Source organism: Rattus rattus, chromosome 10 (genome assembly GCF_011064425.1).
Source record: "Rattus rattus isolate New Zealand chromosome 10, Rrattus_CSIRO_v1, whole genome shotgun sequence".
NCBI lineage: Eukaryota > Metazoa > Chordata > Mammalia > Rodentia > Muridae > Rattus > Rattus rattus.
The window spans coordinates 20613011-20634647 of NC_046163.1; the positions used below are offsets into that span (position 1 = coordinate 20613011).

The 21637-nt window shown below is 37.6% G+C and overlaps 1 protein-coding gene across 1 annotated transcript in view; it reads left to right on the forward strand.

Moving 5' to 3' along the window:
• Kcnt2 (potassium sodium-activated channel subfamily T member 2) overlaps positions 1-21637 on the forward strand; it is a 267014-nt gene that overhangs the window by 106800 nt on the left and 138577 nt on the right. The window contains exon 9 of the mRNA XM_032915567.1: positions 12750-12858. Coding sequence (XP_032771458.1) covers positions 12750-12858 — 109 coding nt within the window. The remainder of the gene's footprint in view (positions 1-12749; positions 12859-21637) is intronic.

Here is a 21637-nt window from a genome sequence, read left to right on the forward strand (position 1 = left end):
ACATATCACATTTGATTATCTACTTATTGTTTGATAGAGATGTAGGCTGTTCTTAATGTCTTCATCTTGTATAGAACAGTCATGAACATAGATGAACAAGTAATTTTCTGTAATGTAGCCTCTACTCTCCCTGAATTATGATGAAACTTGCTGTACATGAACCGCTTAGCTTCAGGAGGTGCTATAATTCATTAATTATAGATTACCTGTGTTCACTGTGTCTTGTTCTTCTGTCCTTTCATGTGCCAATGAGTGGAAATCTGTTTCCTTCTCTTTTGTCAAATTTAGAATATTCAGTGTTATGCTGAGGTCATAGCTATATTGGGAGTTAAATCTTATGCAGCATGATAATTATGATTATGTTTTCATTCTTCTGCATTCAGCCATTCAGTTTAACTACCATCAGTTTTTGGAGATCCAGTCTTTCATCCAGCATATATATGGAGTTATGTCTGGGACTTCAATTTAATTCCACTGATCAATGTGTCTGTTTTTATGTGTATAGCCTTCTGATATGATATTATATTTATATATGAATGTATTATTATATATTTATAAATATATATATACTTTATAGATAGATAGATAGATAGATAGATAGATAGATAGATAGTACAATTTGTAATCCACAATGATGTTATCCCCAGTTGCTAATTTATTTTACAGGATTATTATAACTATCTTGTTTTTTCTGTTTCAATATTAAGTTAAACATCTTTCTAAATTTCTGTAAAGAACTGTTGAAATATTGATGGAGTTTTGTTAAATATAGAGGTTTTTTTGTTTGATAGCACTTGGTTGAATTACACAATATTAATTCTACTGTTTCACTGACAGTAGTGTAACTCCTCTAATATTTCTACAAAATAGAATATGAAAGAATGTTTTTTATTTCTTCATATGAAGCCACTAACGCTTTGCTACACAAACTAAACAGTGATTTAACCAAAATGTACATGGACCAATATCCCTTATGAACATAGAATCAAAAATAATTCCCAATAATATAATTTCAAACTCAATGCACATCAAAAGGTTATCAACCACAGTCACATTGCTTTCATCCCAAAGATTCAAGGATGGTTCAATATACATAAATCTTTTTAATGGGTATTTGATGTATTTACATCTCAAATGTTATCCCCTTTCCTTGTTTCCCCTCTGGAAACCCCCTACATAATCCCAACTCCTGCTTCTATGAGGGTGCTTCCCCTCCTACCACTCACTCCCACCTCACCATCTGGGGAATAGAGCCTTCACAGGACCAAGGCCTCTCCTCCTATTGAAGCCAGACCATGCCATTCTCTGCTACACATGAAGCTGGAGCCATGGGTCCCTTCATGTGTACTCTTTATTTGGTAGTTTAGTTCTTGGGAGCTCTGGGGGTATCTGGTTGGTTGATATTTTTGTTCTTCCTATGGGGTTGCAAACCCCTTCAGCCCCTTCATGTAATTTCCCACATAAACAGACTAAAATAGAAAACTACATGATTACTTCATTAGATGAAGAAATGGCCTTTGAAAAACTCAAACATCTTTTCATGATAAAATTGCCTGAGATCAAAGATACACAGGACATACCTCAACATAATAGAAGCAATTTTGGACAATTCCATAATCACCATCATTCTGAATGAGAAAAACCCATAGCATTTCTACTCAAATCAGAAGGCAAGGATTTCTCCTATAAACCAATTCAATATAGTACTTGATATATCAGCCAGAACAATGAGGAAACTGACTGGCATAAAGAAGGAAGGGAAAAAAATACAAATCAGGAAGGGAGATGTGAAACTATCCCTATTTGTAGACTACTTGGTTTTATATATAGGTACCCCAAAAACCACAACAGTTTGCTTCTAAAGTTTATAAAGACATTCAGTAAAGTATGGGACTCAAAATTAACACTCAAGTATCCTTTCTATGCAAAAAAATGACACTTCCTATTCACAAAAAGATTGAGGAAGAATTCAGGGAAAAATATCTTTACAAGACCCTCAAATTATATTCGACTAACTCTAAACAAAAAGAATCTTGTATAATATAAACATTAATATATTAAAGAAATTGAGTTAGATTCCAGTTTATGGAAAGACAATGCATGCTTATGGAGCAGAAATTACAGAATTTAAATAATTCTATAAAATAAGACATATTTTACTGTACTTTTTATCATTCCAAATAAAAATAATGAAAACAAGCAAATCATTCATTACTATCATCTTAAATTATATTCTTCTCAAATTCAGGCCCAGCATTTGTGATAATCATTCTTCACAATCTGATTCATGTTCTTTCTGTGTTGGTGAGCTTTCTGTCAGTATAACAAATACCAGAAATAATACCAGTTGAGTCCAACTTACAGCTTTATGCATAGATGCATTTATACATGATGACTCTATATAGCCCATATATTTTATATGATGGTTTTTGAAAAAAATGATAAATTAATTTTTGATTTTATTAGATATGTTGGGTTTTTTATTTTTGAGATTATAATTACAATGTTTTCTCTTCCCTTTCTTCCCTAAAGCCTTCCCATATACCCTTCTTCAAATTCATGAGTCTCTTTCACTAAGTGTTCTTGCACACATATAATGTTACTTAGATGTATGTTTTCAGAGCTGAGCATTTTACACTGGATAACCAATTGGTATATTCTTCCCTGGAAAAGACCACCTCTTCCATTTGCAGCTTTTCTCAGTCGCCTATAGTTCTTTGTGTAGTACTGAAGTTTCCTGGACTTTTTCCCATCTTCTTTAGCATGTCCATTGGTTTTTGTCCTTGTTTAGCTCACATTTGGGCAATCGTGTTGGTGATATTTTATGGATATCCTTTGTGACGTTACTTGGAGATGCAATCTCACATCAAACTCCCTAATCCTCTCATTCTTACATTCTTTCTGCTTCCTTTTCCACAATGTTTCCTGAGACGTTAAAGTTGTTTGGTCGATATAAGTTCACTGGGACTTGGCTCCACAACTTTGAATTTGAATTGTAGTGGTTTTCAACAGATCTCTGACTGTAAGTCTCCTTGGTGAGGAATGAAGACCATATGTTTCTTTAAGCATAAAGATAGATGTTTCTGCTTATGTTTATATCAAATATGCTGGTTTAGCAAATTCCAATAACCATGTCTTCACAAGCACTGAATATTTAGCTACTTTTTTTTGTACTTGGTTGGCATGGCTTCCTTCTTGTTGAGTGGCTTGTGATTCCAATTAGAAAGTAGTTAACACAGTGACTTAGAGTTTTACTCCTGTGAAGAGATACCATGACTAAGGCAACTCTTATAAGGACAACATTTAACTGGGGTTGGCTTACAGGTTCATTGGTTCAGTTCATTACCATCAAGGCCGGAACATGGCAGCATCCATGCAGGCACGGTGAAGGCAGAGCTGAGAGTTCTATGTCTTCATCTGAATGCTGTTAGTGGAAGACTGACTTCCAGGTAGCTAGGGTGAGGGACTAAAAAGCCCACACCCACAGTGACATACCTTCTAATAGTGCCACTCCCTGGGCTGAGCATATACAAACCATCATACACAGGGAGGGATACATGGCTCCAGATACATATTTAGCAGAAGATGACCTTATCTGACATCAATGGGGGAGGAGACTCTTGTCTTGTGGAGATTCGAAGCCCCAGCATAGGGGGATGCTAGAATGGCAGGGCAGGAGAGGTTGGGTAGGTAGGAGAGCATCCTCATAGAGACAAAGAAGAGGGGAAGCAAGGGACGATGTGGTAGAGGGGTTTCAGGAGCTTCTTAGATCACCTGGCCAACAATTAAAAAGAGAACCTTGTTGCTAGAACACAGTGGTTCTCAACCTCCCTAATGCCTTGATGAACCTTGACCATCATTGCTAGTACATGAATGTAAGTTTACTATTTTTAAGAATTGTAGTATAAATATCTGATATGAAGGGAATCTGATATGTGGCCCAAGAAAAGGATTATTTGACCACCAAAGGGGTCCTGACACACAGGTTGAGAACTGCTATTACAGAAGAAGGCCCTGAACCTAGGTGACTTGTGAGGAAAAGAGGCTTCTTTGGCTCATAGATCTGAAGGGCAAAAAAATGCAAGTTCTGTCTGTGGTATGCCTGGGCCTTAAGTGGCACAGCAGTGGTAACATGCGAAACAGGGTTGTTAGGTGGTCTTGGAGGGAACACAGTCAGCCCAGCAGAGTAAACTTTATACATGGAATTACACGTTATAGGGATTTTTTTATGTAAATTGTTAATATTTATTGTGATCCCTTATGGATTTTTAGACAACCTTATTGTTACCTTACTCACATCCTTCCTCTATTTACCTATTCTTACCCCACTAAAGAGCTTCCCCTTTTCTATTTCCCATATCGTATCAGTTATACAAGTGTGTGTACATGCTTATGCCTGGAGGACAGAAATCAATCTTGGATGTACTTCTCAGGGAGCTGTACTTTTTGCTTTTAGAGCTGGTATCTCTCAATGACCTGAGGTTAGCAAATGGCTAGGAACACTGGCCAGCAGTCAAACTGATCCTCTTATCTCTGCTTTCCTGTGCTAGGCTGGAATGTGTGAATCACTACATTAGGATTTTTCCCCCTTGCTTTGTGGGAATTGAAACTAGTTCTTTATGCTTCTAAGAGAATCACTTAACCAAATGAGCTGTATTCTTGGACCAGCTTTCATAGATTGTAGAGAAGCTAAAGAAAACAATGCAGGAAAACAACAGATTATCTGCAACCTCTATTTTCCCACCTTCTTCCTAATCATTTCCATCTATTTGACTCAGAAGTAGAGCCATAGAAAGGAGAACATAACATTCATAAACCTCCACAGATACTCCCCAGCCTGGATTCATCCCCATATGTTCTGCCTTGTCTTCTGTTGTTACAGATGAACATTTTTAGCTGCCATATGACAGAGAAGGTGCACAGGAATGGCACATTATGTTAGGAAGCTTGTCTAAGTTATTCTGTCGCTGAGTGATATGCTGATGATTTAGAAATATATCCTACTTGGTTTAATATCTATGAGAGCCACCTGACAGGTGAAGAAGCCTGAGACAAGTGGTGACTATCGAAGTGGGTAGTCCTGCCCTGTGTGTTAGCTAGCCACAGTCATTACTGAGCTCTTGAAATGGGCTCAGTGATAGAAAAACTAAACCTGTATTTTTATTGACTTCCAGTTTATGAATAGCTATATGTGGTTCACCTGCAGGTTTGGACAGCAGGATATCAGTTAACAGGTTCCAGAACACATTTGATTTGCAAGATACCAAAACACATTAGGAATCTACTCCCTTAGCCCAGGAGAGCAAATGTCACTGCTTAGCCCAGAAGAGTAAATCTGATTTATTTAAGCCAATACTCAAATGCAGCAGATGTGTGTGTGTGTGTGTGTGTGTGTGTATGTGTGTGTGTGTTTGTTGTAGTAGTATGTAATATTCAGTTTCTGTGTGATGCAAGTATGCAGGGATATGGAGGCCAAAGGTCATCAACTGTCCTTTGAGAGAGGGTCCCTCACTGAACTTGATGGCCACTGTTTGGTCTAAAGTACTCATACATAAAATAAATATTAAAATAAGAAAAAATGCAAGTTGATGAGCTCTGAGCACAGGCATCACAGGCATGTATGGACAACCTGGCTGTTTTGTTTGGTGTTTGGATTTTCTCTTCTTCTTTTCTCTTTTCTTTCTTTTTTCTTTGTATTTCTTTTATTCTATCTTTTTTTTTTATGTTATAATTGGGCTTGGGCTCAGACTAACATGGTTGCATAACCAGCTCCTTTACCAACTGAGCCATGTACCCAGCCCTCCAAATACAGAAAATTATTTTAAAAAGGTAAAAAAGAAAGAAAGAAAAAAAGAAAGAAAGAAAGAAAGGAAGGAAGAAAGAAAGAAAATGTCTTTGCCTCTGTAAAATTTCTTTCCACATATAATTGAATAAATATTACATTTCCCTTTCTTTGCGTAGATCCCCTGCTGAAGCTCTTGTCTAAATTAGGGTTTCTTTTGCAGTGGAAGAAGTACCCAAAGCGGGTTGGGATTTAGCTCAGTGGTAGAGTGCTTGCCTAGAAGCGCAAGGCCCTGTTCGTCCCCAAAAAAAAAAAAAAAAAAAAAAAAAGTACCCAAAGCAAAAAGAGCATGATGGAGAGGAATATGTCTATTCTTCTTATACTCCAAGTGCATAGTTCATCATTGGAGGAAGTCAGATTAGAGACTCAGTCAGAGGTGGAAACTGGGTCACAAGCCGATGCAGAGGCAATGAAGGCTACTACTTCCTGGCTTGCTTCATCCGGCTTGTCCAGCCAGCCTTATTATAGAACCCAGGACTACTATCACAGTGATGGCATCCCCTGCAGTTCAATCTCTTGGACACATTTCCTTAACTGAGGCTCCTTTCTCTCTGATAATTCTAACTTGTGTCAAGTCGACACACAGAACCAGCCAGTACAGAGTTTAGTCTGTTTGTTTTCTAGGTCCAAAGGATTTCACAATTTCAGGTTTTTCATGAGTAAGCGAGATTCCACTGAGTAAATGTACCAGATTTCTCTCATCCATTCATCTGACGAGGGACATCCAGATTTTTTCCAGTGTCTGGCTAGTATTGATAGAGCAACAATGAACAGAGTTGAGCAAGTGTCTGTGGTGATAGTGTGAAGCGTCTTTTGGGTATATGCTGAGGACTAGTATAGCTGGATATTGAAGAACGTCAATTACCATTTCCCAGAAGAACCACCTCATTCATTTCCAAGTGGGCTGCACAAGTTTGAAGTTCTACCAGAAATGGATAAGTGGTCCCTTATCTCCCAATCCTTGGCACACAATGCGTATCTTGCTTTGTTGATGCTAGCCATTTTGACTGCTGTAAAATGAAATCTCAAGGAATATCGATTTATAATTCCCTCATGACTAAGGGTATTTAACATTTGCTCAAGTGTTCCCTACCCATTTTAATTCATCTTTTGAGAATTCTCTATTTAGATGCTTCCCATTTTTATTTGAGTTATTTTTTCTTGACACCTAAGAGTTTTTGTTTTGTATTGTTTTTGGTTTTTTTTAGTAGACTTATTATATATTGGCATATTAGCCCTATATTGTATGTGTAGGTGGTAAAAATCTTTTCCCATTCTCTAGGCTGCCACTTTGCCTGAATGATGGTGTCCTTCACCATTCACTTCATTTTCGCAAGTTCTGACCTTAGTTGTTGATTTTAGTGACTGTATTAATGGTGTTCTGGTCAGAAAGTCTTCTCGTGTACCAATTTGCTGAAAGCTATTCTACTCCTTTGTCCTTTTTTTCTATCAGGTTCAATATATTTGGTTTTATGTTGAAGTCTGCAATCCATTTGGAGTCAAGTTTTGTGAAGGTTGATTAACTATGGATCTGTTTGCATTCTTCTACATGCAGTCATCCCATTTCACCATCACTAGTTGCTATGTATGAAGTCTTTTTTTCTGGTGTGTGTGTGTGTGTGTGTGTGTGTGTGTGTGTGTGTGTGTGTGTGTTACAGACAAGGTGATTCTGAGACAGAATGAACAAGTGGAGAGTGTTGGGGAAGAGGGTATGGGAGAAGAAATATGAGGAGGCTCCCCAAATTATTGGCAATTTGAGGAATAGTGCGGAAACCTAATACATTACAAACTTGCAAAAATATATACATATAAGAAGGTGATCTAAATGAAGTAGCCAAATAATATGGATATGGGGGATACAGAGATTCAGTTGGACATCTCTTGTCACCTAATGCTTTCGGTACTGGCATTGTGTTATTGAGATAGCCAAGGTAGTCCCATGGGAAATCTCAAGCAATTCAGGATGTTTCCAAACTATAAACCATAATTTACAAACTGATTGCTGAAGTGAACACTTACATAAATCGATGGACAGGGTCAAGTTGAGCTGGTGCCTACATAGAGTCTTTCCCCCTACATCTTAGTGACATTGGTACAGGGAGGTGCTTTGCAAGTCACCTAGGCAGAAACAAATACCAAGTCAGCTATAAAAATGAGTCTACAATGGTGTCTTGCCTGAAAAATATGCTAGTGCAATGGTGGAATAAATCTTGTGGGGGTAACTATCGAATATATGAATTAACTTAAATCCCAGTCCAAGAGATGGAACACATACCAACACTGCTTGGGTAACCAAGAGTCTCAGACTAGATTGCCCAGAGGCCTTGGATAAAACCAAATACTACTCTTTGAAATATTTTATAGGAGCAAAAAATGACTCCTAATAACATTCTGCTCTACCCATACATCAGTGTTTTACTCAGCTATTATCAGAGAAGCTTGCTCCTGCAGCAGATGGGGACAAATAGAGCCCTACAGCCAAACATTACCCAGAAAGTCAGAAACCTTGGAATATGAAACCCTAAATGGGATTTGTTCATCAAATCCCTCCCCTTTAGGCCTGAGGAACTCTGAGGTAGAGAAAGAGGAAAGGGTGTGAGAGTGAGATGGAATGGAGAATGCCAAATAAACAAAGCCCTCTAAATTAACAGTCCATGCATGGATCTATGCCCTATGGGGGTCTTGGAATTGACCAGGGAAGTAGACATATGCGTCTTCCCTAACCCAAAAGCGATTTATCAATGTCTAATTGGTAAACACTTGTGAATGAAAATTTGTTACTGCGAGGGGACTTCCCTAGGGGATGCAAATCTTGTAAAATATAGGTAGCATTTCCACAAGTAAATGGCGAACAGAAAAAAAATACAAAGGCACCTTCGGAGATTCCTTGTCTCATAAGGTCACTCAGACCTATTTCTATACATTTTTTTCTTAGTAATTTTAGTTTTTTTAATCATATATTTTTATTCTCTCTTTTTACCTTGGAGGTCCTTTGCATATGTATTGTGGCATTCAATTTTGTGTATTTATAGGACACCTGAGTTTGTGAAACAAGTGGGGCTCTGAATTTTTTGCCTTTCTTTGGGCTATTTTTCTTCTATTGCTTCCTTTTGTTCTATTACAACATGGTATTTTTTGTTGTATCTTATTATACTTTATTATTATTCCTTAGACATATGTTTGTTTGCTAAGGAGAGACAGGAAGGGTGTAGATCCAGATGTGGGGGAAAGTGGAAGAGAGAGTGGGGAAATCATAATCCATATATATGAGGAAAATATATTTCCAATTAGGAAAAAAGTTCATTTGTTTATCAAAGTCTCATCATGCAGCCCTGTCCTTCCTGAAACTCCCACTATTCTCTTTGCATCTGATTCTCAAGTGCTGGTATTAAAGACATGGTATTAAGGACATGAACCACAATTCCAAGAACCTTTTTCCTCATTTAAAAGTCAAAACATGAATGGCCATAAAACTATGAGGTGTGATTCCCTGTGCTGAACTTCCATGAAGTAATTAAATGTCTTAATTTTCCATTTAAATTAAATATCCCAAAATCAAATGCTGACATGATGGTGTTTGAGAGTAGGTTATTTCCTATTTCTGTTCTACATAGAGCAGAAGATGTGAAGTGTTGACATTCTAGTGCCTGAGAAGGAACACTGGATTCTGCGGCTTGAACCCCAGGGATCTCAGAGTGCCCAGAACCTTATTAAACTGTGTGCACAAATGTTCAAAGACAGTGACGTAGGAAGTAGAACAAACAATCTGACTGCCATACAGCATTCGGAAATGAGGGTCAGCGAGTAGAAAAATAGAATGTTACCAGTGTCTTTTCTATTCAATTTTATTTTTTGTTTTTTGCAGTGCTGAGGGTCAGATCCTTGGCTTTGCATGTAGTAGGAAAGATCTCTACTATTTAACTTCCTTTAATCATATTATACTTAGTTTACTGGAAGCCTCAGCTGGTAGTGAATATTTCAGAATCTTGAAATGTCTACATAGACTTTAAAGATGAGGTCTATAGATAGCGTCAACTTTACTTTGAAGGTTGCACCTTGTGGGTTTGACACTGTGTCATCCTTGTTAATCAGTATTATTATCTAATTGGATAGTCAATCATTTTAATTTACATATGTCTTCTATCCACAAGGGTTAAAGAGATATTTTGCCCGTGAATGTTCATGTTACTTCTTATCTAACAGAGAATTGATGATATATGCTTTTCTCATCTAAGAACCTGATTTTAATTATATCTTGTATATTATTAGTAGTAGTAGTAGGTGGTAGTAGTGGTATTAATACTTGAAGTATCATTGTTATTTTTTGTGTGGAAGTAGCCATTTGTTAGAAGGCAATTAGCAATATACCTATAGATGAAAGTTAAGGGAAAGCTTGTGAGTCTGTTCTCACCATTTATCTTCACATGGGTTCTAGAATCAGTCTGAAGTTTTTAGACTATCCTTGTTGAACAATGAGAACCTTATTTCATTAGGTATCTCATTAGCTTTCTGTGCTGTCTTTGTACATTAAATATTTTTATCACTTCTTTTAATGAAAATGTATAGGTAATATACATAATGATGAAGCATGAATTCTTCCATTGTAAGCATTGAAGGAAATAAAGAAAATACAAAAGGGGATGCTTGCACCAATAGCCATGCCAGAAAATGATGTTGACATTATAAATGTGATTGAAAATCTTGAAGTAATACCAGTGAGTCACATGCTATACTAGGAATAATAAAGTTTAAATCACATGCAGATTTTTCTGTAGATAATTCAGCATATGATACTGAAGCTACAGAACATGTTTTGTGTGTGTGTGTGTGTGTGTGTGTGTGTGTATGTGTGCATGTGTGCGCTCGCGTGTGTCTGTGTGTCCATGTGGTGGTACTGGTGGCAAATGTGCTTTAAACTTGAAGGACTATGGTGCAGCAAACTTATAGCTGAGTAAGAGTCATGTGAGGATTCTAAAATTTTAGTATAGGAAAAAAGTGGTACTACTTTTGAAAACAGTAGGCCCTGTCATACATTACCTCACAACCTTTCTCTTCAAATTTCTGATAATTACTGAACAAAGAAAGCCTCAATATACCACTTTCAACTACTTAAAGGAGAAGATGATGCGATGTTTTTAAAGTTTCACTAATGCAATACATTTTTCAAGTTCTTCTATTTGAAAAAAGATACAGTTTATGCCTCTTGCTGAAAATTAATAAGTACATGTGGTGGTGCATATGGAAATTGAGTTTCCAAATTCTCTGTTACAGTTTGGATTTTTTAAAGTCCTGTCTTATGTTATGAAGTGTATATATTTTTCTCAGATCATATGTTGGGAGTGTTAGCTTGAAATCAGGGTTCCCTATGCATTGCTAAGATGTGAGCTTAAAGCAACTGTGTTCTGCCTCTAACAGCTTTGTTGCCTTTCTCTCACAGATTAGACATGCACATTGAAAATTATTTTGAGAAATATTGAGAGGGTGGTTTAAATACACTGTTCTTTTGCAAAAATTCTGTACAGATCTCAACATTCAAATTGGAGATAGAATCTGCTCTCTTTTTGCAAAACACTAAATATCAGTGCTATGTACTTTTGAAGTCATCCTCAATTTGCATTTCAACATACTGGAAAATTGAAAGGGGAAGAGAGGGATGGAGAATGGGGCAAAAGGGAAAGGAAAGGGGTTATAAAAGAGAAATTATTAGGATATATTTCACTTTTAGACTAAATCATGAGTTAGAACCAGTAGAACATTTCTCATGTGAAAGCTAACAAAGAGAAATGAAGTCAAATTTCACACAAAATTAAGAAAATGAGCTCTTTCTTTATTTAGAATACCACATTAACAGAAAGGCATCCCGCGAACATAGCAGAACAATTGCTCTGTCATTTCTGAAGTCAATCATTGTTTTCTCTGCCTGTATCTCATAGTGTTTATTTATCTGTTAGAGTTTTTTTTAATCTCACTAACAACTTTAAGCTCCCTTTCCTTCCTTCAGCTAACTTTACTATTTCATGCATAAAAATGTATCTATTTCTTAGATGTTTCCTGGGCTGTCAAGTTCTAATACCAATGTTGAACTCTTGGTATGGGGTTGGTTGCCTTTAAATTAACAACAGTTTATTTCCCTTTGTAAGCATATGATCTACATAGAAACTGATATAACTGTCATGTTAGGCGACCACTCTCCCATGGTAACGATATACTTGGGCTAAGCAGCTTCGGCCCTCAGATGTGGTTGGCACCTTTATTCTGTCATCCTTTCTCTCACTCATTTTCTTTCGTGGCACTGAGTTTTAGGCACCACTCGCTAACTGGGCCCTATCCTCTCCTGAGTTTAGGAACCTTAGTTTATTGACAGTGTACGTTTTATTTTAATTGATTTTAATATTAATTTTTAAGATGGTTACTGTGACTCTGATAGTATAAAACCTGTTACTTCTGTTAGTCAGATAGCCTACCACACGCTATAAAATTTTTGACAAGTAATGCTATGTGGTTACGTTTTTTAAAAAGAATCGGTGCTGTGGTATTTGTTGTACTCAATGCCAGCATATAATGGGGACTTCACACATCATTTGAGACATTTTCCAGCCTGTATCTCAAAGAGGTCCCTCTTCTACTTGCATGGACTGTTTCAGCCTTTTACCAGAGTTTCCCATTGTCTTAGGAAAGAATTAGAATCCAACCTCTGTGGCCCCCAGCCCTGTCATGAACTCCCTTTCTGGCACTCTGTCTTACCAAATATATTCCTGGGGATAGCACTGCACCTGTAAAACGACCCTAAAATAAGTATGTTTTTACTGAGCCTTCTGCAGTTTCCTTCATTGTTTTAATTTTCATACTTAAACATATGACCCTCGAAAGGTAAATTATTCTAATTTACCTATTTTATTTCAAACAGATCATGTTGTTTGTGAAGAAGAGTTTAAATACGCCATGTTAGCTTTAAACTGTATATGCCCAGCAACATCTACACTTATTACACTACTGGTTCATACCTCTAGAGGGCAGTAAGTATACTTTTTTTCTTAAGATGCCTGGTAGCATTGTGACTTAGAGCTGTAGTGAGCAAAGATATACAACTAGATATGTGCCTATATTTGCTTGTTTACTTTATCAACATTGGAAAGATATGAACTTTTTAAGAAGCCCAAGACATAAACAGTTTTGCTCTTACTGGTTATAGTTATAGTTATAGTTCATTAATCTTGATATAATAATTATGATCTACATTCTAATTTTCAACATCATTTACACAATTAGTACTTTTACAGTAAATAAAACTACTACATGATTTCTATCAGTGTTGTGATCTTGAATAAAATTTATACTAAAGCTCTATGTGTGCAATTGACCACAAGGTTGTGCTTTCCTGGTGTTTAGTAGTTATACATAATGAAGTAAACCCTATTATGTTCATTTCAAGGTATATGACAGAAGGCAATGCCATTAGAAAATGTGATATTCTTTTGCATATTTTTAACATTTCATATATACAAAATTTGTTTTGATTTGCATGAGGTAAGAAATTTTGGGGAGTGGGCATGCTTTTTTAATTTTAGAACACGAATGTTGTATTGTGATGTATACTGCTTTATATTACTTGGCATTGCAGGCAAAATGTCAATAATCTAGTTAAATTGTACTGTGTGCTTTTGGTCAAGGCATTTGTTTTTATTTGTTTTTATTTTTTTTATAAGTGAAATGGTTGTTATTTCAATGAAGTCCTAAAACGTATAGATTCTGAATGAGTAAATTTTTTTCTTAGACTTTCTGGTAGATCGGAGTCACGAATATAAAAACAGAAAGTGCCCAGTGGTATTTTAATGGAGACTTCACTATCTTCTCTCTAATTGCATTTTGGTTCTGCTTAGATGATAAAGATTCCCTAAGGAGCAATTTTCACAATTTCTTAATAGAAATATTTCTATTCTGCATGTTTCTGTGTGCTTAATCTCTGCAGTGGAAGGGGATAAAGAGAACATGAGTGGAATGATTTGTTTTCAAGATGTATTCTAGTTTGATCCAATTAAAGTACATAAAAATATTTTTAACCTAGCCATGTTTAAAGTTGAGCATTTTGACACAGTCATAGTATCTGTAATCAGCATTTCTTTAATTAGAGCAAGATTCACAGAAACCTAATTATTAAAAATTTCTCTGCATGCTTTCAGCCCTGAGAGCCATCTAATTTAGTCCTCTTCCTGCCAGGTTGCTAGTGCTAGACCCTTTCATGTGCTATGTGTTGTGGACTAGATTACATCATTTTCGAGTTACATTTTCAAAGTAAAACTATACTATGGCACTCAATGACTGGTATTCTTAAATTTGAGGTGATTCCAGCACAGGGAGTCCATATTTCATTTTTCTATTTAACGTAGGATCAGCATATAGGTTGTTTCTAATATTATGAAAGACTCTGATATTGTCTTTATATTAGGCCTTTATTCATTTGGAGTTTATTAAATCTAAGAGTAGAATTACTAGATCATATGGTCACTATGTATATAATTTTTTGGATACTGTTAGAAGATTTATAAATAGATTATGATATTTTGAGTTTTATTTAGTCCATATCAGGGTTCCAATTTGATCACAGTTCCTTCATTACTTGTTCTCTTTTGCTCCCAACTGTCATAGATAGGTGGGAAGATGCCTCACTACATCTTTTGCTTTCATTTACTCCTGGCTAATTATATTGAACATAATATTGTATAATTTTGGTTTGTCATAAAGTATAACTATATATCATTGAGGAAAGAATTTATGTGTATTACACAAACAACTATAGGAGAGAGATATTCAAGATAAACAGAATATGGATAAGCATCTTAAAATTTGGCTTAGAAGCACTTACTGTATTAATTTAATTTGTGAGCATCATATAGATTTGTGTGGAACTTGGATGGTCAGGCTTGGAAACAATTTCCTATCCTCACTAATTCATCTTACTGCCCCGTGTGGCTGATACTTTCCTGAAAAGGATTAGTTCTTATGTGCAAAAGAAATGACAGCACTGATAAAAGAATACTATATATTACTTTGTTAATGATTTACATTTATTAAAGTAAATAAAAAATTACCAAAGGACTAAATTTAAAAGTCCTTCATGAAACAAATATCTTTTCTGGAAGAAATTATATCTATAATCATGGAAAATTAAAAAAATACTAGGTTAAAAGTTTGTTTTTAACCTCTTTTTTTATCTTTTTACTTGGTGTAATTCAGGATTGCCAAAAAAAAAAAGTAAGAAAGAAAAGCTGCAAAAAATAGCATAAGCAGTTCCACATACTAGTTTCAGTGCTGTAAGTAATATACTTTTTTTTTTTTATTAACTTGAGTATTTCTTATGTACATTTCGAGTGTTATTCCCTTTCCCGGTTTCCGGGCAAACATCCCCATCCCTCCCCCCCTTCCTTATGGGTGTTCCCCTCCTCACCCTCCCCCCATTGCCGCCCTCCCCCCGACAGTTTAGTTCACTGTGGGTTCAGTCTTAGCAGGACCCAGGGCTTCCCCATCCACTGGTGCTCTTACTAGGATATTCATTGCTACCTATGAGGTCAGAGTCCAGGGTCAGTCCATGTATAGTCTTTAGGTAGTGGCTTAGTCCCTGGAAGCTCTGGTTGCTTGGCATTGTTGTACATATGGGGTCTCAAGCCCCTTCAAGCTCTTCCAGTTCATTCTCTGATTCCTTCAACAGGGGTCCTGTTCTCAGTTCAGTGGTTTGCTGCTGGCATTCGCCTCTGTATTTGCTGTATTCTGGCTGTGTCTCTCAGGAGCGATCTACATCCGGCTCCTGTCGGTCTGCACTTCTTTGCTTCATCCATCTTGTCTAATTGGGTGGCTCTATATGTATGGGCCACATGTAGGCAGGCTCTGAATGGGTGTTCCTTCAGTCTCTGTTTTAATCTTTGCCTCTCTCTTCCCTGCCAAGGGTATTCTTGTTCCCCTTTTAAAGAAGGAGTGAAGCCTTCACATTTTGATCATCCGTCTTGAGTTTCATTTGTTCTAGGCAACTAGGGTAATTCAAGCATTTGGGCTAATAGCCACTTATCAGTGAGTGCATACCATGTATGTCTTTCTGTGATTGGGTTAGCTCACTCAGGATGATATTTTCCAGGTCCAAACATTTGCCTACGAATTTCATAAACTTGTTGTTTTTGATAGCTGAGTAATATTCCATTGTGTAGATGTACCACATTTTCTGTATCCATTCCTCTGTTGAAGGGCATCTGGGTTCTTTCCAGCTTCTGGCTATTATAAATAAGGCTGCGAAAACATAGTGGAGCACGTGTCTTTTTTATATGTTGGGGCATCTTTTTGGGTATATGCCCAAGAGAGGTATAGCTGGATCCTCAGGCAGTTCAATGTCCAATTTTTCTGAGAAACCTCCAGACTGATTTCCAGAATGGTTGTACCAGTCTGCAATCCCACCAACAATGGAGGAGTGTTCCTCTTTCTCCGCATCCTCGCCAGCATTTGCTGTCACCTGAGTTTTTGATCTTAGCCATTCTCACTGGTGTGAGGTGAAATCTCAGGGTTGTTTTGATTTGCATTTCCCTGATGACTAAAGATGTTGAACATTTCTTTAGGTGTTTCTCAGCCATTCGGCATTCCTCAGCTGTGAATTCTTTGTTTAGCTCTGAACCCCATTTTTTAATAGGGTTATTTGTCTCCCTGCGGTCTAACTTTTTGAGTTCTTTGTATATTTTGGATATAAGGCCTCTATCTGTTGTAGGATTGGTAAAGATCTTTTCCCAATCTGTTGGTTGCCGTTTTGTCCTGACCACAGTGTACTTTTGCCTTACAGAAGCTTTGTAGTTTTATGAGATCCCATTTGTTTATTCTTGATCTTAGAGCATAAGCCATTGGTGTTTTGTTCAGGAAATTTTTCCAGTGCCCATGTGTTCCAGATGCTTCCTAGTTTTTCTTCTATTAGTTTGAGTGTGTCTGGTTTGATGTGGAGGTCCTTGATCCACTTGGACTTAAGCTTTGTACAGGGTGATAAGCATGGATTGATCTGCATTCTTCTACATGTTGACATCCAGTTGAACCAGCACCATTTGCTGAAAATGCTATCTTTTTTCCATTGGATGGTTTGGGCTCCTTTGTCAAAAATCAAGTGACCATAGGTGTGTGGGTTCATTTCTGGGTCTTCAATTCTATTCCATTGGTCTATCTGTCTGTCTCTGTACCAATACCATGCAGTTTTTATCACTATTGCTCTGTAATACTGCTTGAGTTCAGGGATAGCGATTCCCCCTGAAGTCTTTTTATTGTTGAGGATAGTTTTAGCTATCCTGGGTTTTTGTTATTCCAGATGAATTTGCAAATTGTTCTGTCTAACTCTTTGAAGAATTGGATTGGTATTTTGATGGGGATTGCATTGAATCTGTAGATCGCTTTTTTTTAGTAAAATGGCCATTTTTACTATATTAATCCTGCCAATCCATGAGCATGGAGATCTTTCCATCTTCTGAGGTCTTCTTCAATTTCTTTCTTCAGAGTCTTGAAGTTCTTGTTGTACAAATCTTTTACTTGCTTGGTTAAAGTCACACCGAGGTACTTTTATATTATTTGGGTCTATTATGAAGGGTGTCGTTCCCAATTTCTTTCTCGGCTTGTTTCTCTTTTGTAGAGGAAGGCTACTGATTTATTTGAGTTAATTTTATACCCAGCCACTTTGCTGAAGTTGTTTATCAGCTTTAGTAGTTCTCTGGTGGAACTTTTGGGATCACTTAAATATACTATCATATCATCTGCAAATAGTGATATTTTGACTTCTTCTTTCCGATCTGTATCCCCTTGACCTCCTTTTTGTTGTCTGATTGCTCTGGCTAGAACTTCAAGAACTATATTGAATAAGTAGGGAGAGAGTGGGCAGCCTTGTCTAGTCCCTGATTTTAGTGGGATTGCTTCAAGTTTCTCTCCATTTAGTTTAATGTTAGCCACTGGTTTGCTGTATATGGCTTTTACTATGTTTAGGTATGGGCCTTGGATTCCTATTCTTTCCAGGACTTTTATCATGAAAGGGTGCTGAATTTTGTCAAATGCTTTCTCAGCATCTAATGAAATGATCATGTGGTTTTGTTCTTTCAGTTTGTTTATATAATGGATCACGTTGATGGTTTTCCAGATATTAAACCATCCCTGCATGCCTGGGATGAAGCCTACTTGATCATGGTGGATGATTGTTTTGATGTGCTCTTGGATTCGGTTTGCCAAATTTTGTTGAGTATTTTTAAATCGATGTTCATAAGGGAAATTGGTCTGAAGTTCTCTTTCTTTGTTGGGTCTTTGTGTGGTTTAGGTATAAGAGTAATTGTGGCTTCATAGAAGGAGTTCGGTAGTGCTCCATCTGTTTCAATTTTGTGGAATAGTTTGAATAATATTGGTATGAGGTCTTCTATGAAGGTCTGATAGAATTCTGCACTAAACCCGTCTGGACCTGGGCTCTTTTTAGTTGGGAGACCTTTAATGACTGCTTCTATTTCCTTAGGAGTTATGGGGTTGTTTAACTGGTTTATCTGTTCCTGATTTAACTTCGGTACCTGGTATCTGTCTAGGAAATTGTCCATTTCCTGCAGATTTTCAAGTTTTGTTGAGTATAGGCTTTTATAGTAAGATCTGATGATTTTTTGAATTTCCTCTGAATCTGTAGTTATGTCTCCCTTTTCATTTCTGATTTTCTTAATTTGGACACACTCTCTGTGTCCTCTCATTAGTCTGGCTAAGGGTTTATCTATCTTGTTGATTTTCTCAAAGAACCAACTTTTGGTTCTGTTGATTCTTTCTATGGTCCTTTTTGTTTCTACTTGGTTGATTTCAGCTCTGAGTTTGATTATTTCCTGCCTTCTACTCCTCCTGGGTGTATTTGCTTCTTTTTGTTCTAGAGCTTTTAGGTGTGCTGTCAAGCTGCTGACATATGCTCTTTCCTGTTTCTTTCTGCAGGCACTCAGCGCTATGAGTTTTCCTCTTAGCACAGCTTTCATTGTGTCCCATAAGTTTGGGTATGTTGTACCTTCATTTTCATTAAATTCTAAAAAGTTTTTAATTTCTTTCTTTATTTCTTCCTTGACCAGGTTATCATTGAGTAGAGCATTGTTCAATTTCCACGTATATGTGGGCATTCTTCCCTTATTGTTATTGAAGACCAGCTTTAGGCCGTGGTGGTCCGATAGCACGCATGGGATTATTTCTATCTTTCTGTACCTGTTGAGGCCCGCTTTTTGACCAATTATATGGTCAATTTTGGAGAAAGTACCATGAGGAGCTGAGAAGAAGGTATATCCTTTTGCATTAGGGTAGAACGTTCTATAAATATCCGTTAAGTCCATTTGGCTCATGACTTCTCTTAGTCTGTCTACGTCTCTGTTTAATTTCTGTTTCCATGATCTGTCCATTGATGAGAGTGGGGTGTTGAAATCTCCTACTATTATTGTGTGAGGTGCAATATGTGTTTTGAGCTTTAGTAAGGTTTCTTTTACGTATGTAGGTGCCCTTGTATTTGGGGCATAGATATTTAGGATTGAGAGTTCATCTTGGTGGATTTTTCCTTTGATAAATATAAAGTGTCCTTCCTTATCTTTTTTGATGACTTTTAGTTGAAAATTGACTTTATTTGATATTAGAATGGCTACTCCAGCTTGCTTCTTCCGACCATTTGCCTGGAAAGTTGTTTTCCAGCCTTTCACTCTGAGGTAGTGTCTGTCTTTGTCTCTGAGGTGTGTTTCCTGTAGGCAGCAGAATGCAGGGTCCTCGTTGCGTATCCAGTTTGTTAATCTATGTCTTTTTATTGGGGAGTTGAGGCCATTGATGTTGAGAGATATTAAGTAATAGTGATTATTGCTTCCTGTTATATTCATACTTGGATGTGTTATGTTTGTGTGCTTTTCTTCTCTTTGTTTTGTTGCCAAGACGATTAGTTTCTTGCCTCTTCTTGGGTATAGCTTGCCTCCTTATGTTGGGCTTTACCATTTATTATCCTTTGTAGCGCTGGATTTGTAGAAAGATATTTTGTAAATTTGGTTTTGTCATGGAATATCTTGGTTTCTCCATCTATGTTAATTGAGAGTTTTGCAGGATACAGTAGCCTGGGCTGGCATTTGTGTTCTCTTAGGGTCTGTATGACATCAGTCCAGGATCTTCTGGCCTTCATAGTTTCTGGCGAAAAGTCTGGTGTGATTCTGATAGGTCTGCCTTTATATGTTACTTGACCTTTTTCCTTACTGCTTTTAATATTCTTTTCTTTATTTTGTGCATTTGGTGTTTTTGACTATTATGTGACGGGAGGTGTTTTTTTCTGGTCCAATCTATTTGGAGTTCTGTAGGCTTCTTGTATGCCTATGGGTATCTCTTTTTTAGGTTAGGGAAGTTTTCTTCTATGATTTGTTGAAGATATGTACTGGTCCTTTGAGCTGGGAGTCTTCACTCTCTTCTATACCTATTATCCTTAGGTTTGATCTTCTCATTGAGTCCTGGATCTCCTGTATGTTTTGGACCAATAGCTTTTTCGGCTTTACATTATCTTTGACAGTTGAGTCAATGATTTCTATGGAATCTTCTGCTCCTGAGATTCTCTCTTCCATCTCTAATATTCTGTTGGTAAAGCTTGTATCTACAGCTCCTTGTCTCTTCTTTTGGTTTTCTATATCCAGGGTTGTTTCCATGTGTTCTTTCTTGATTGCTTCTATTTCCATTTTTAATTCCTTCCACTGTTTGATTGTGTTTTCCTGGAATTCTTTCAGGGATTTTTGTGTCTCCTCTCTATGGGCTTCTACTTGTTTATTTATGTTTTCCTGGAATTCTTTCAGGCATTTTTGCGATTCCTCTCTGTAGGCTTCTACTTGTTCTCTAAGGGAGTTCATCATGTCTTTCTTGAAGTTCTCCAGCATCATGGTCAAATATGATTTTGAATCTAGATCTTGCTTTTCTGGTGTGTTTGGATATTCCATGTTTGTTTTGGTGGGAGAATTAGGCTCCAATGATGCCATGTAGTCTTGGTTTCTGTTGCTTGGGTTCCTGTGCTTGCCTTTCGCCATCAGATTATCTCTAGTGTTACTTTGTTCTGCTATTTCTGACAGTGGCTAGACTGTCCTATAAGCCTGTGTGTCAGGAGTGCTGTAGACCTGTTTTCCTGTTTTCTTTCAGTCAGTTATGGGAACAGAGTGTTCTGCTTTCGGGCGTATAGCTTTTCCTATCTACAGGTCTTCAGCTGTTCCTGTGGTCCTGTGCCCTGAGTTCACCAGGCAGGTCACTTGCAGCAGAAAAGTTGGTCTTACCTGTGGTCCCGAGGCTCTAGTTAGCTCGCGGGGTGCTGCCCACGGGCTCTCCGCGGCGGCAGTGACCAGGAAGATCTGCGCCGCCTCTTCCGGGAGCCTCCGTGCACCAGGGTTCCAGATGGCCTCCGGTGTTTTCCTCTGGAATCAGTAATGTGTGCAGAGAGCAGTCTCTTCTGGTTTCGCAGGCGTGTCTGCCTCTCTGAAGGTTTAGCTCTCCCTCCCACGGGATTTGGGTGCAGAGAACTGTTTATCCGGTCTGTTTCCTTCAGGTTCCGGTGGTGTCTCAGGCAGGGCTCCTGCTGCGCCTGGGCCCTCCCCCACAGGAACCCAGAGGCCTTGTACAGTTTCCTCTTGGGTCAGGGATGTGGGCAGGGGTGGGCAGTGTTGGTGGTCTCTTCCGCTCTGCAGCCTCAGGAGTGCCCACCTGACCAGGCGGTAAGGTATCTCTCCCACGGGTTCTGGGAGCAGAGAGCTGCTGCGGGCCCGGGTGTCTGGCTATTATAAATAA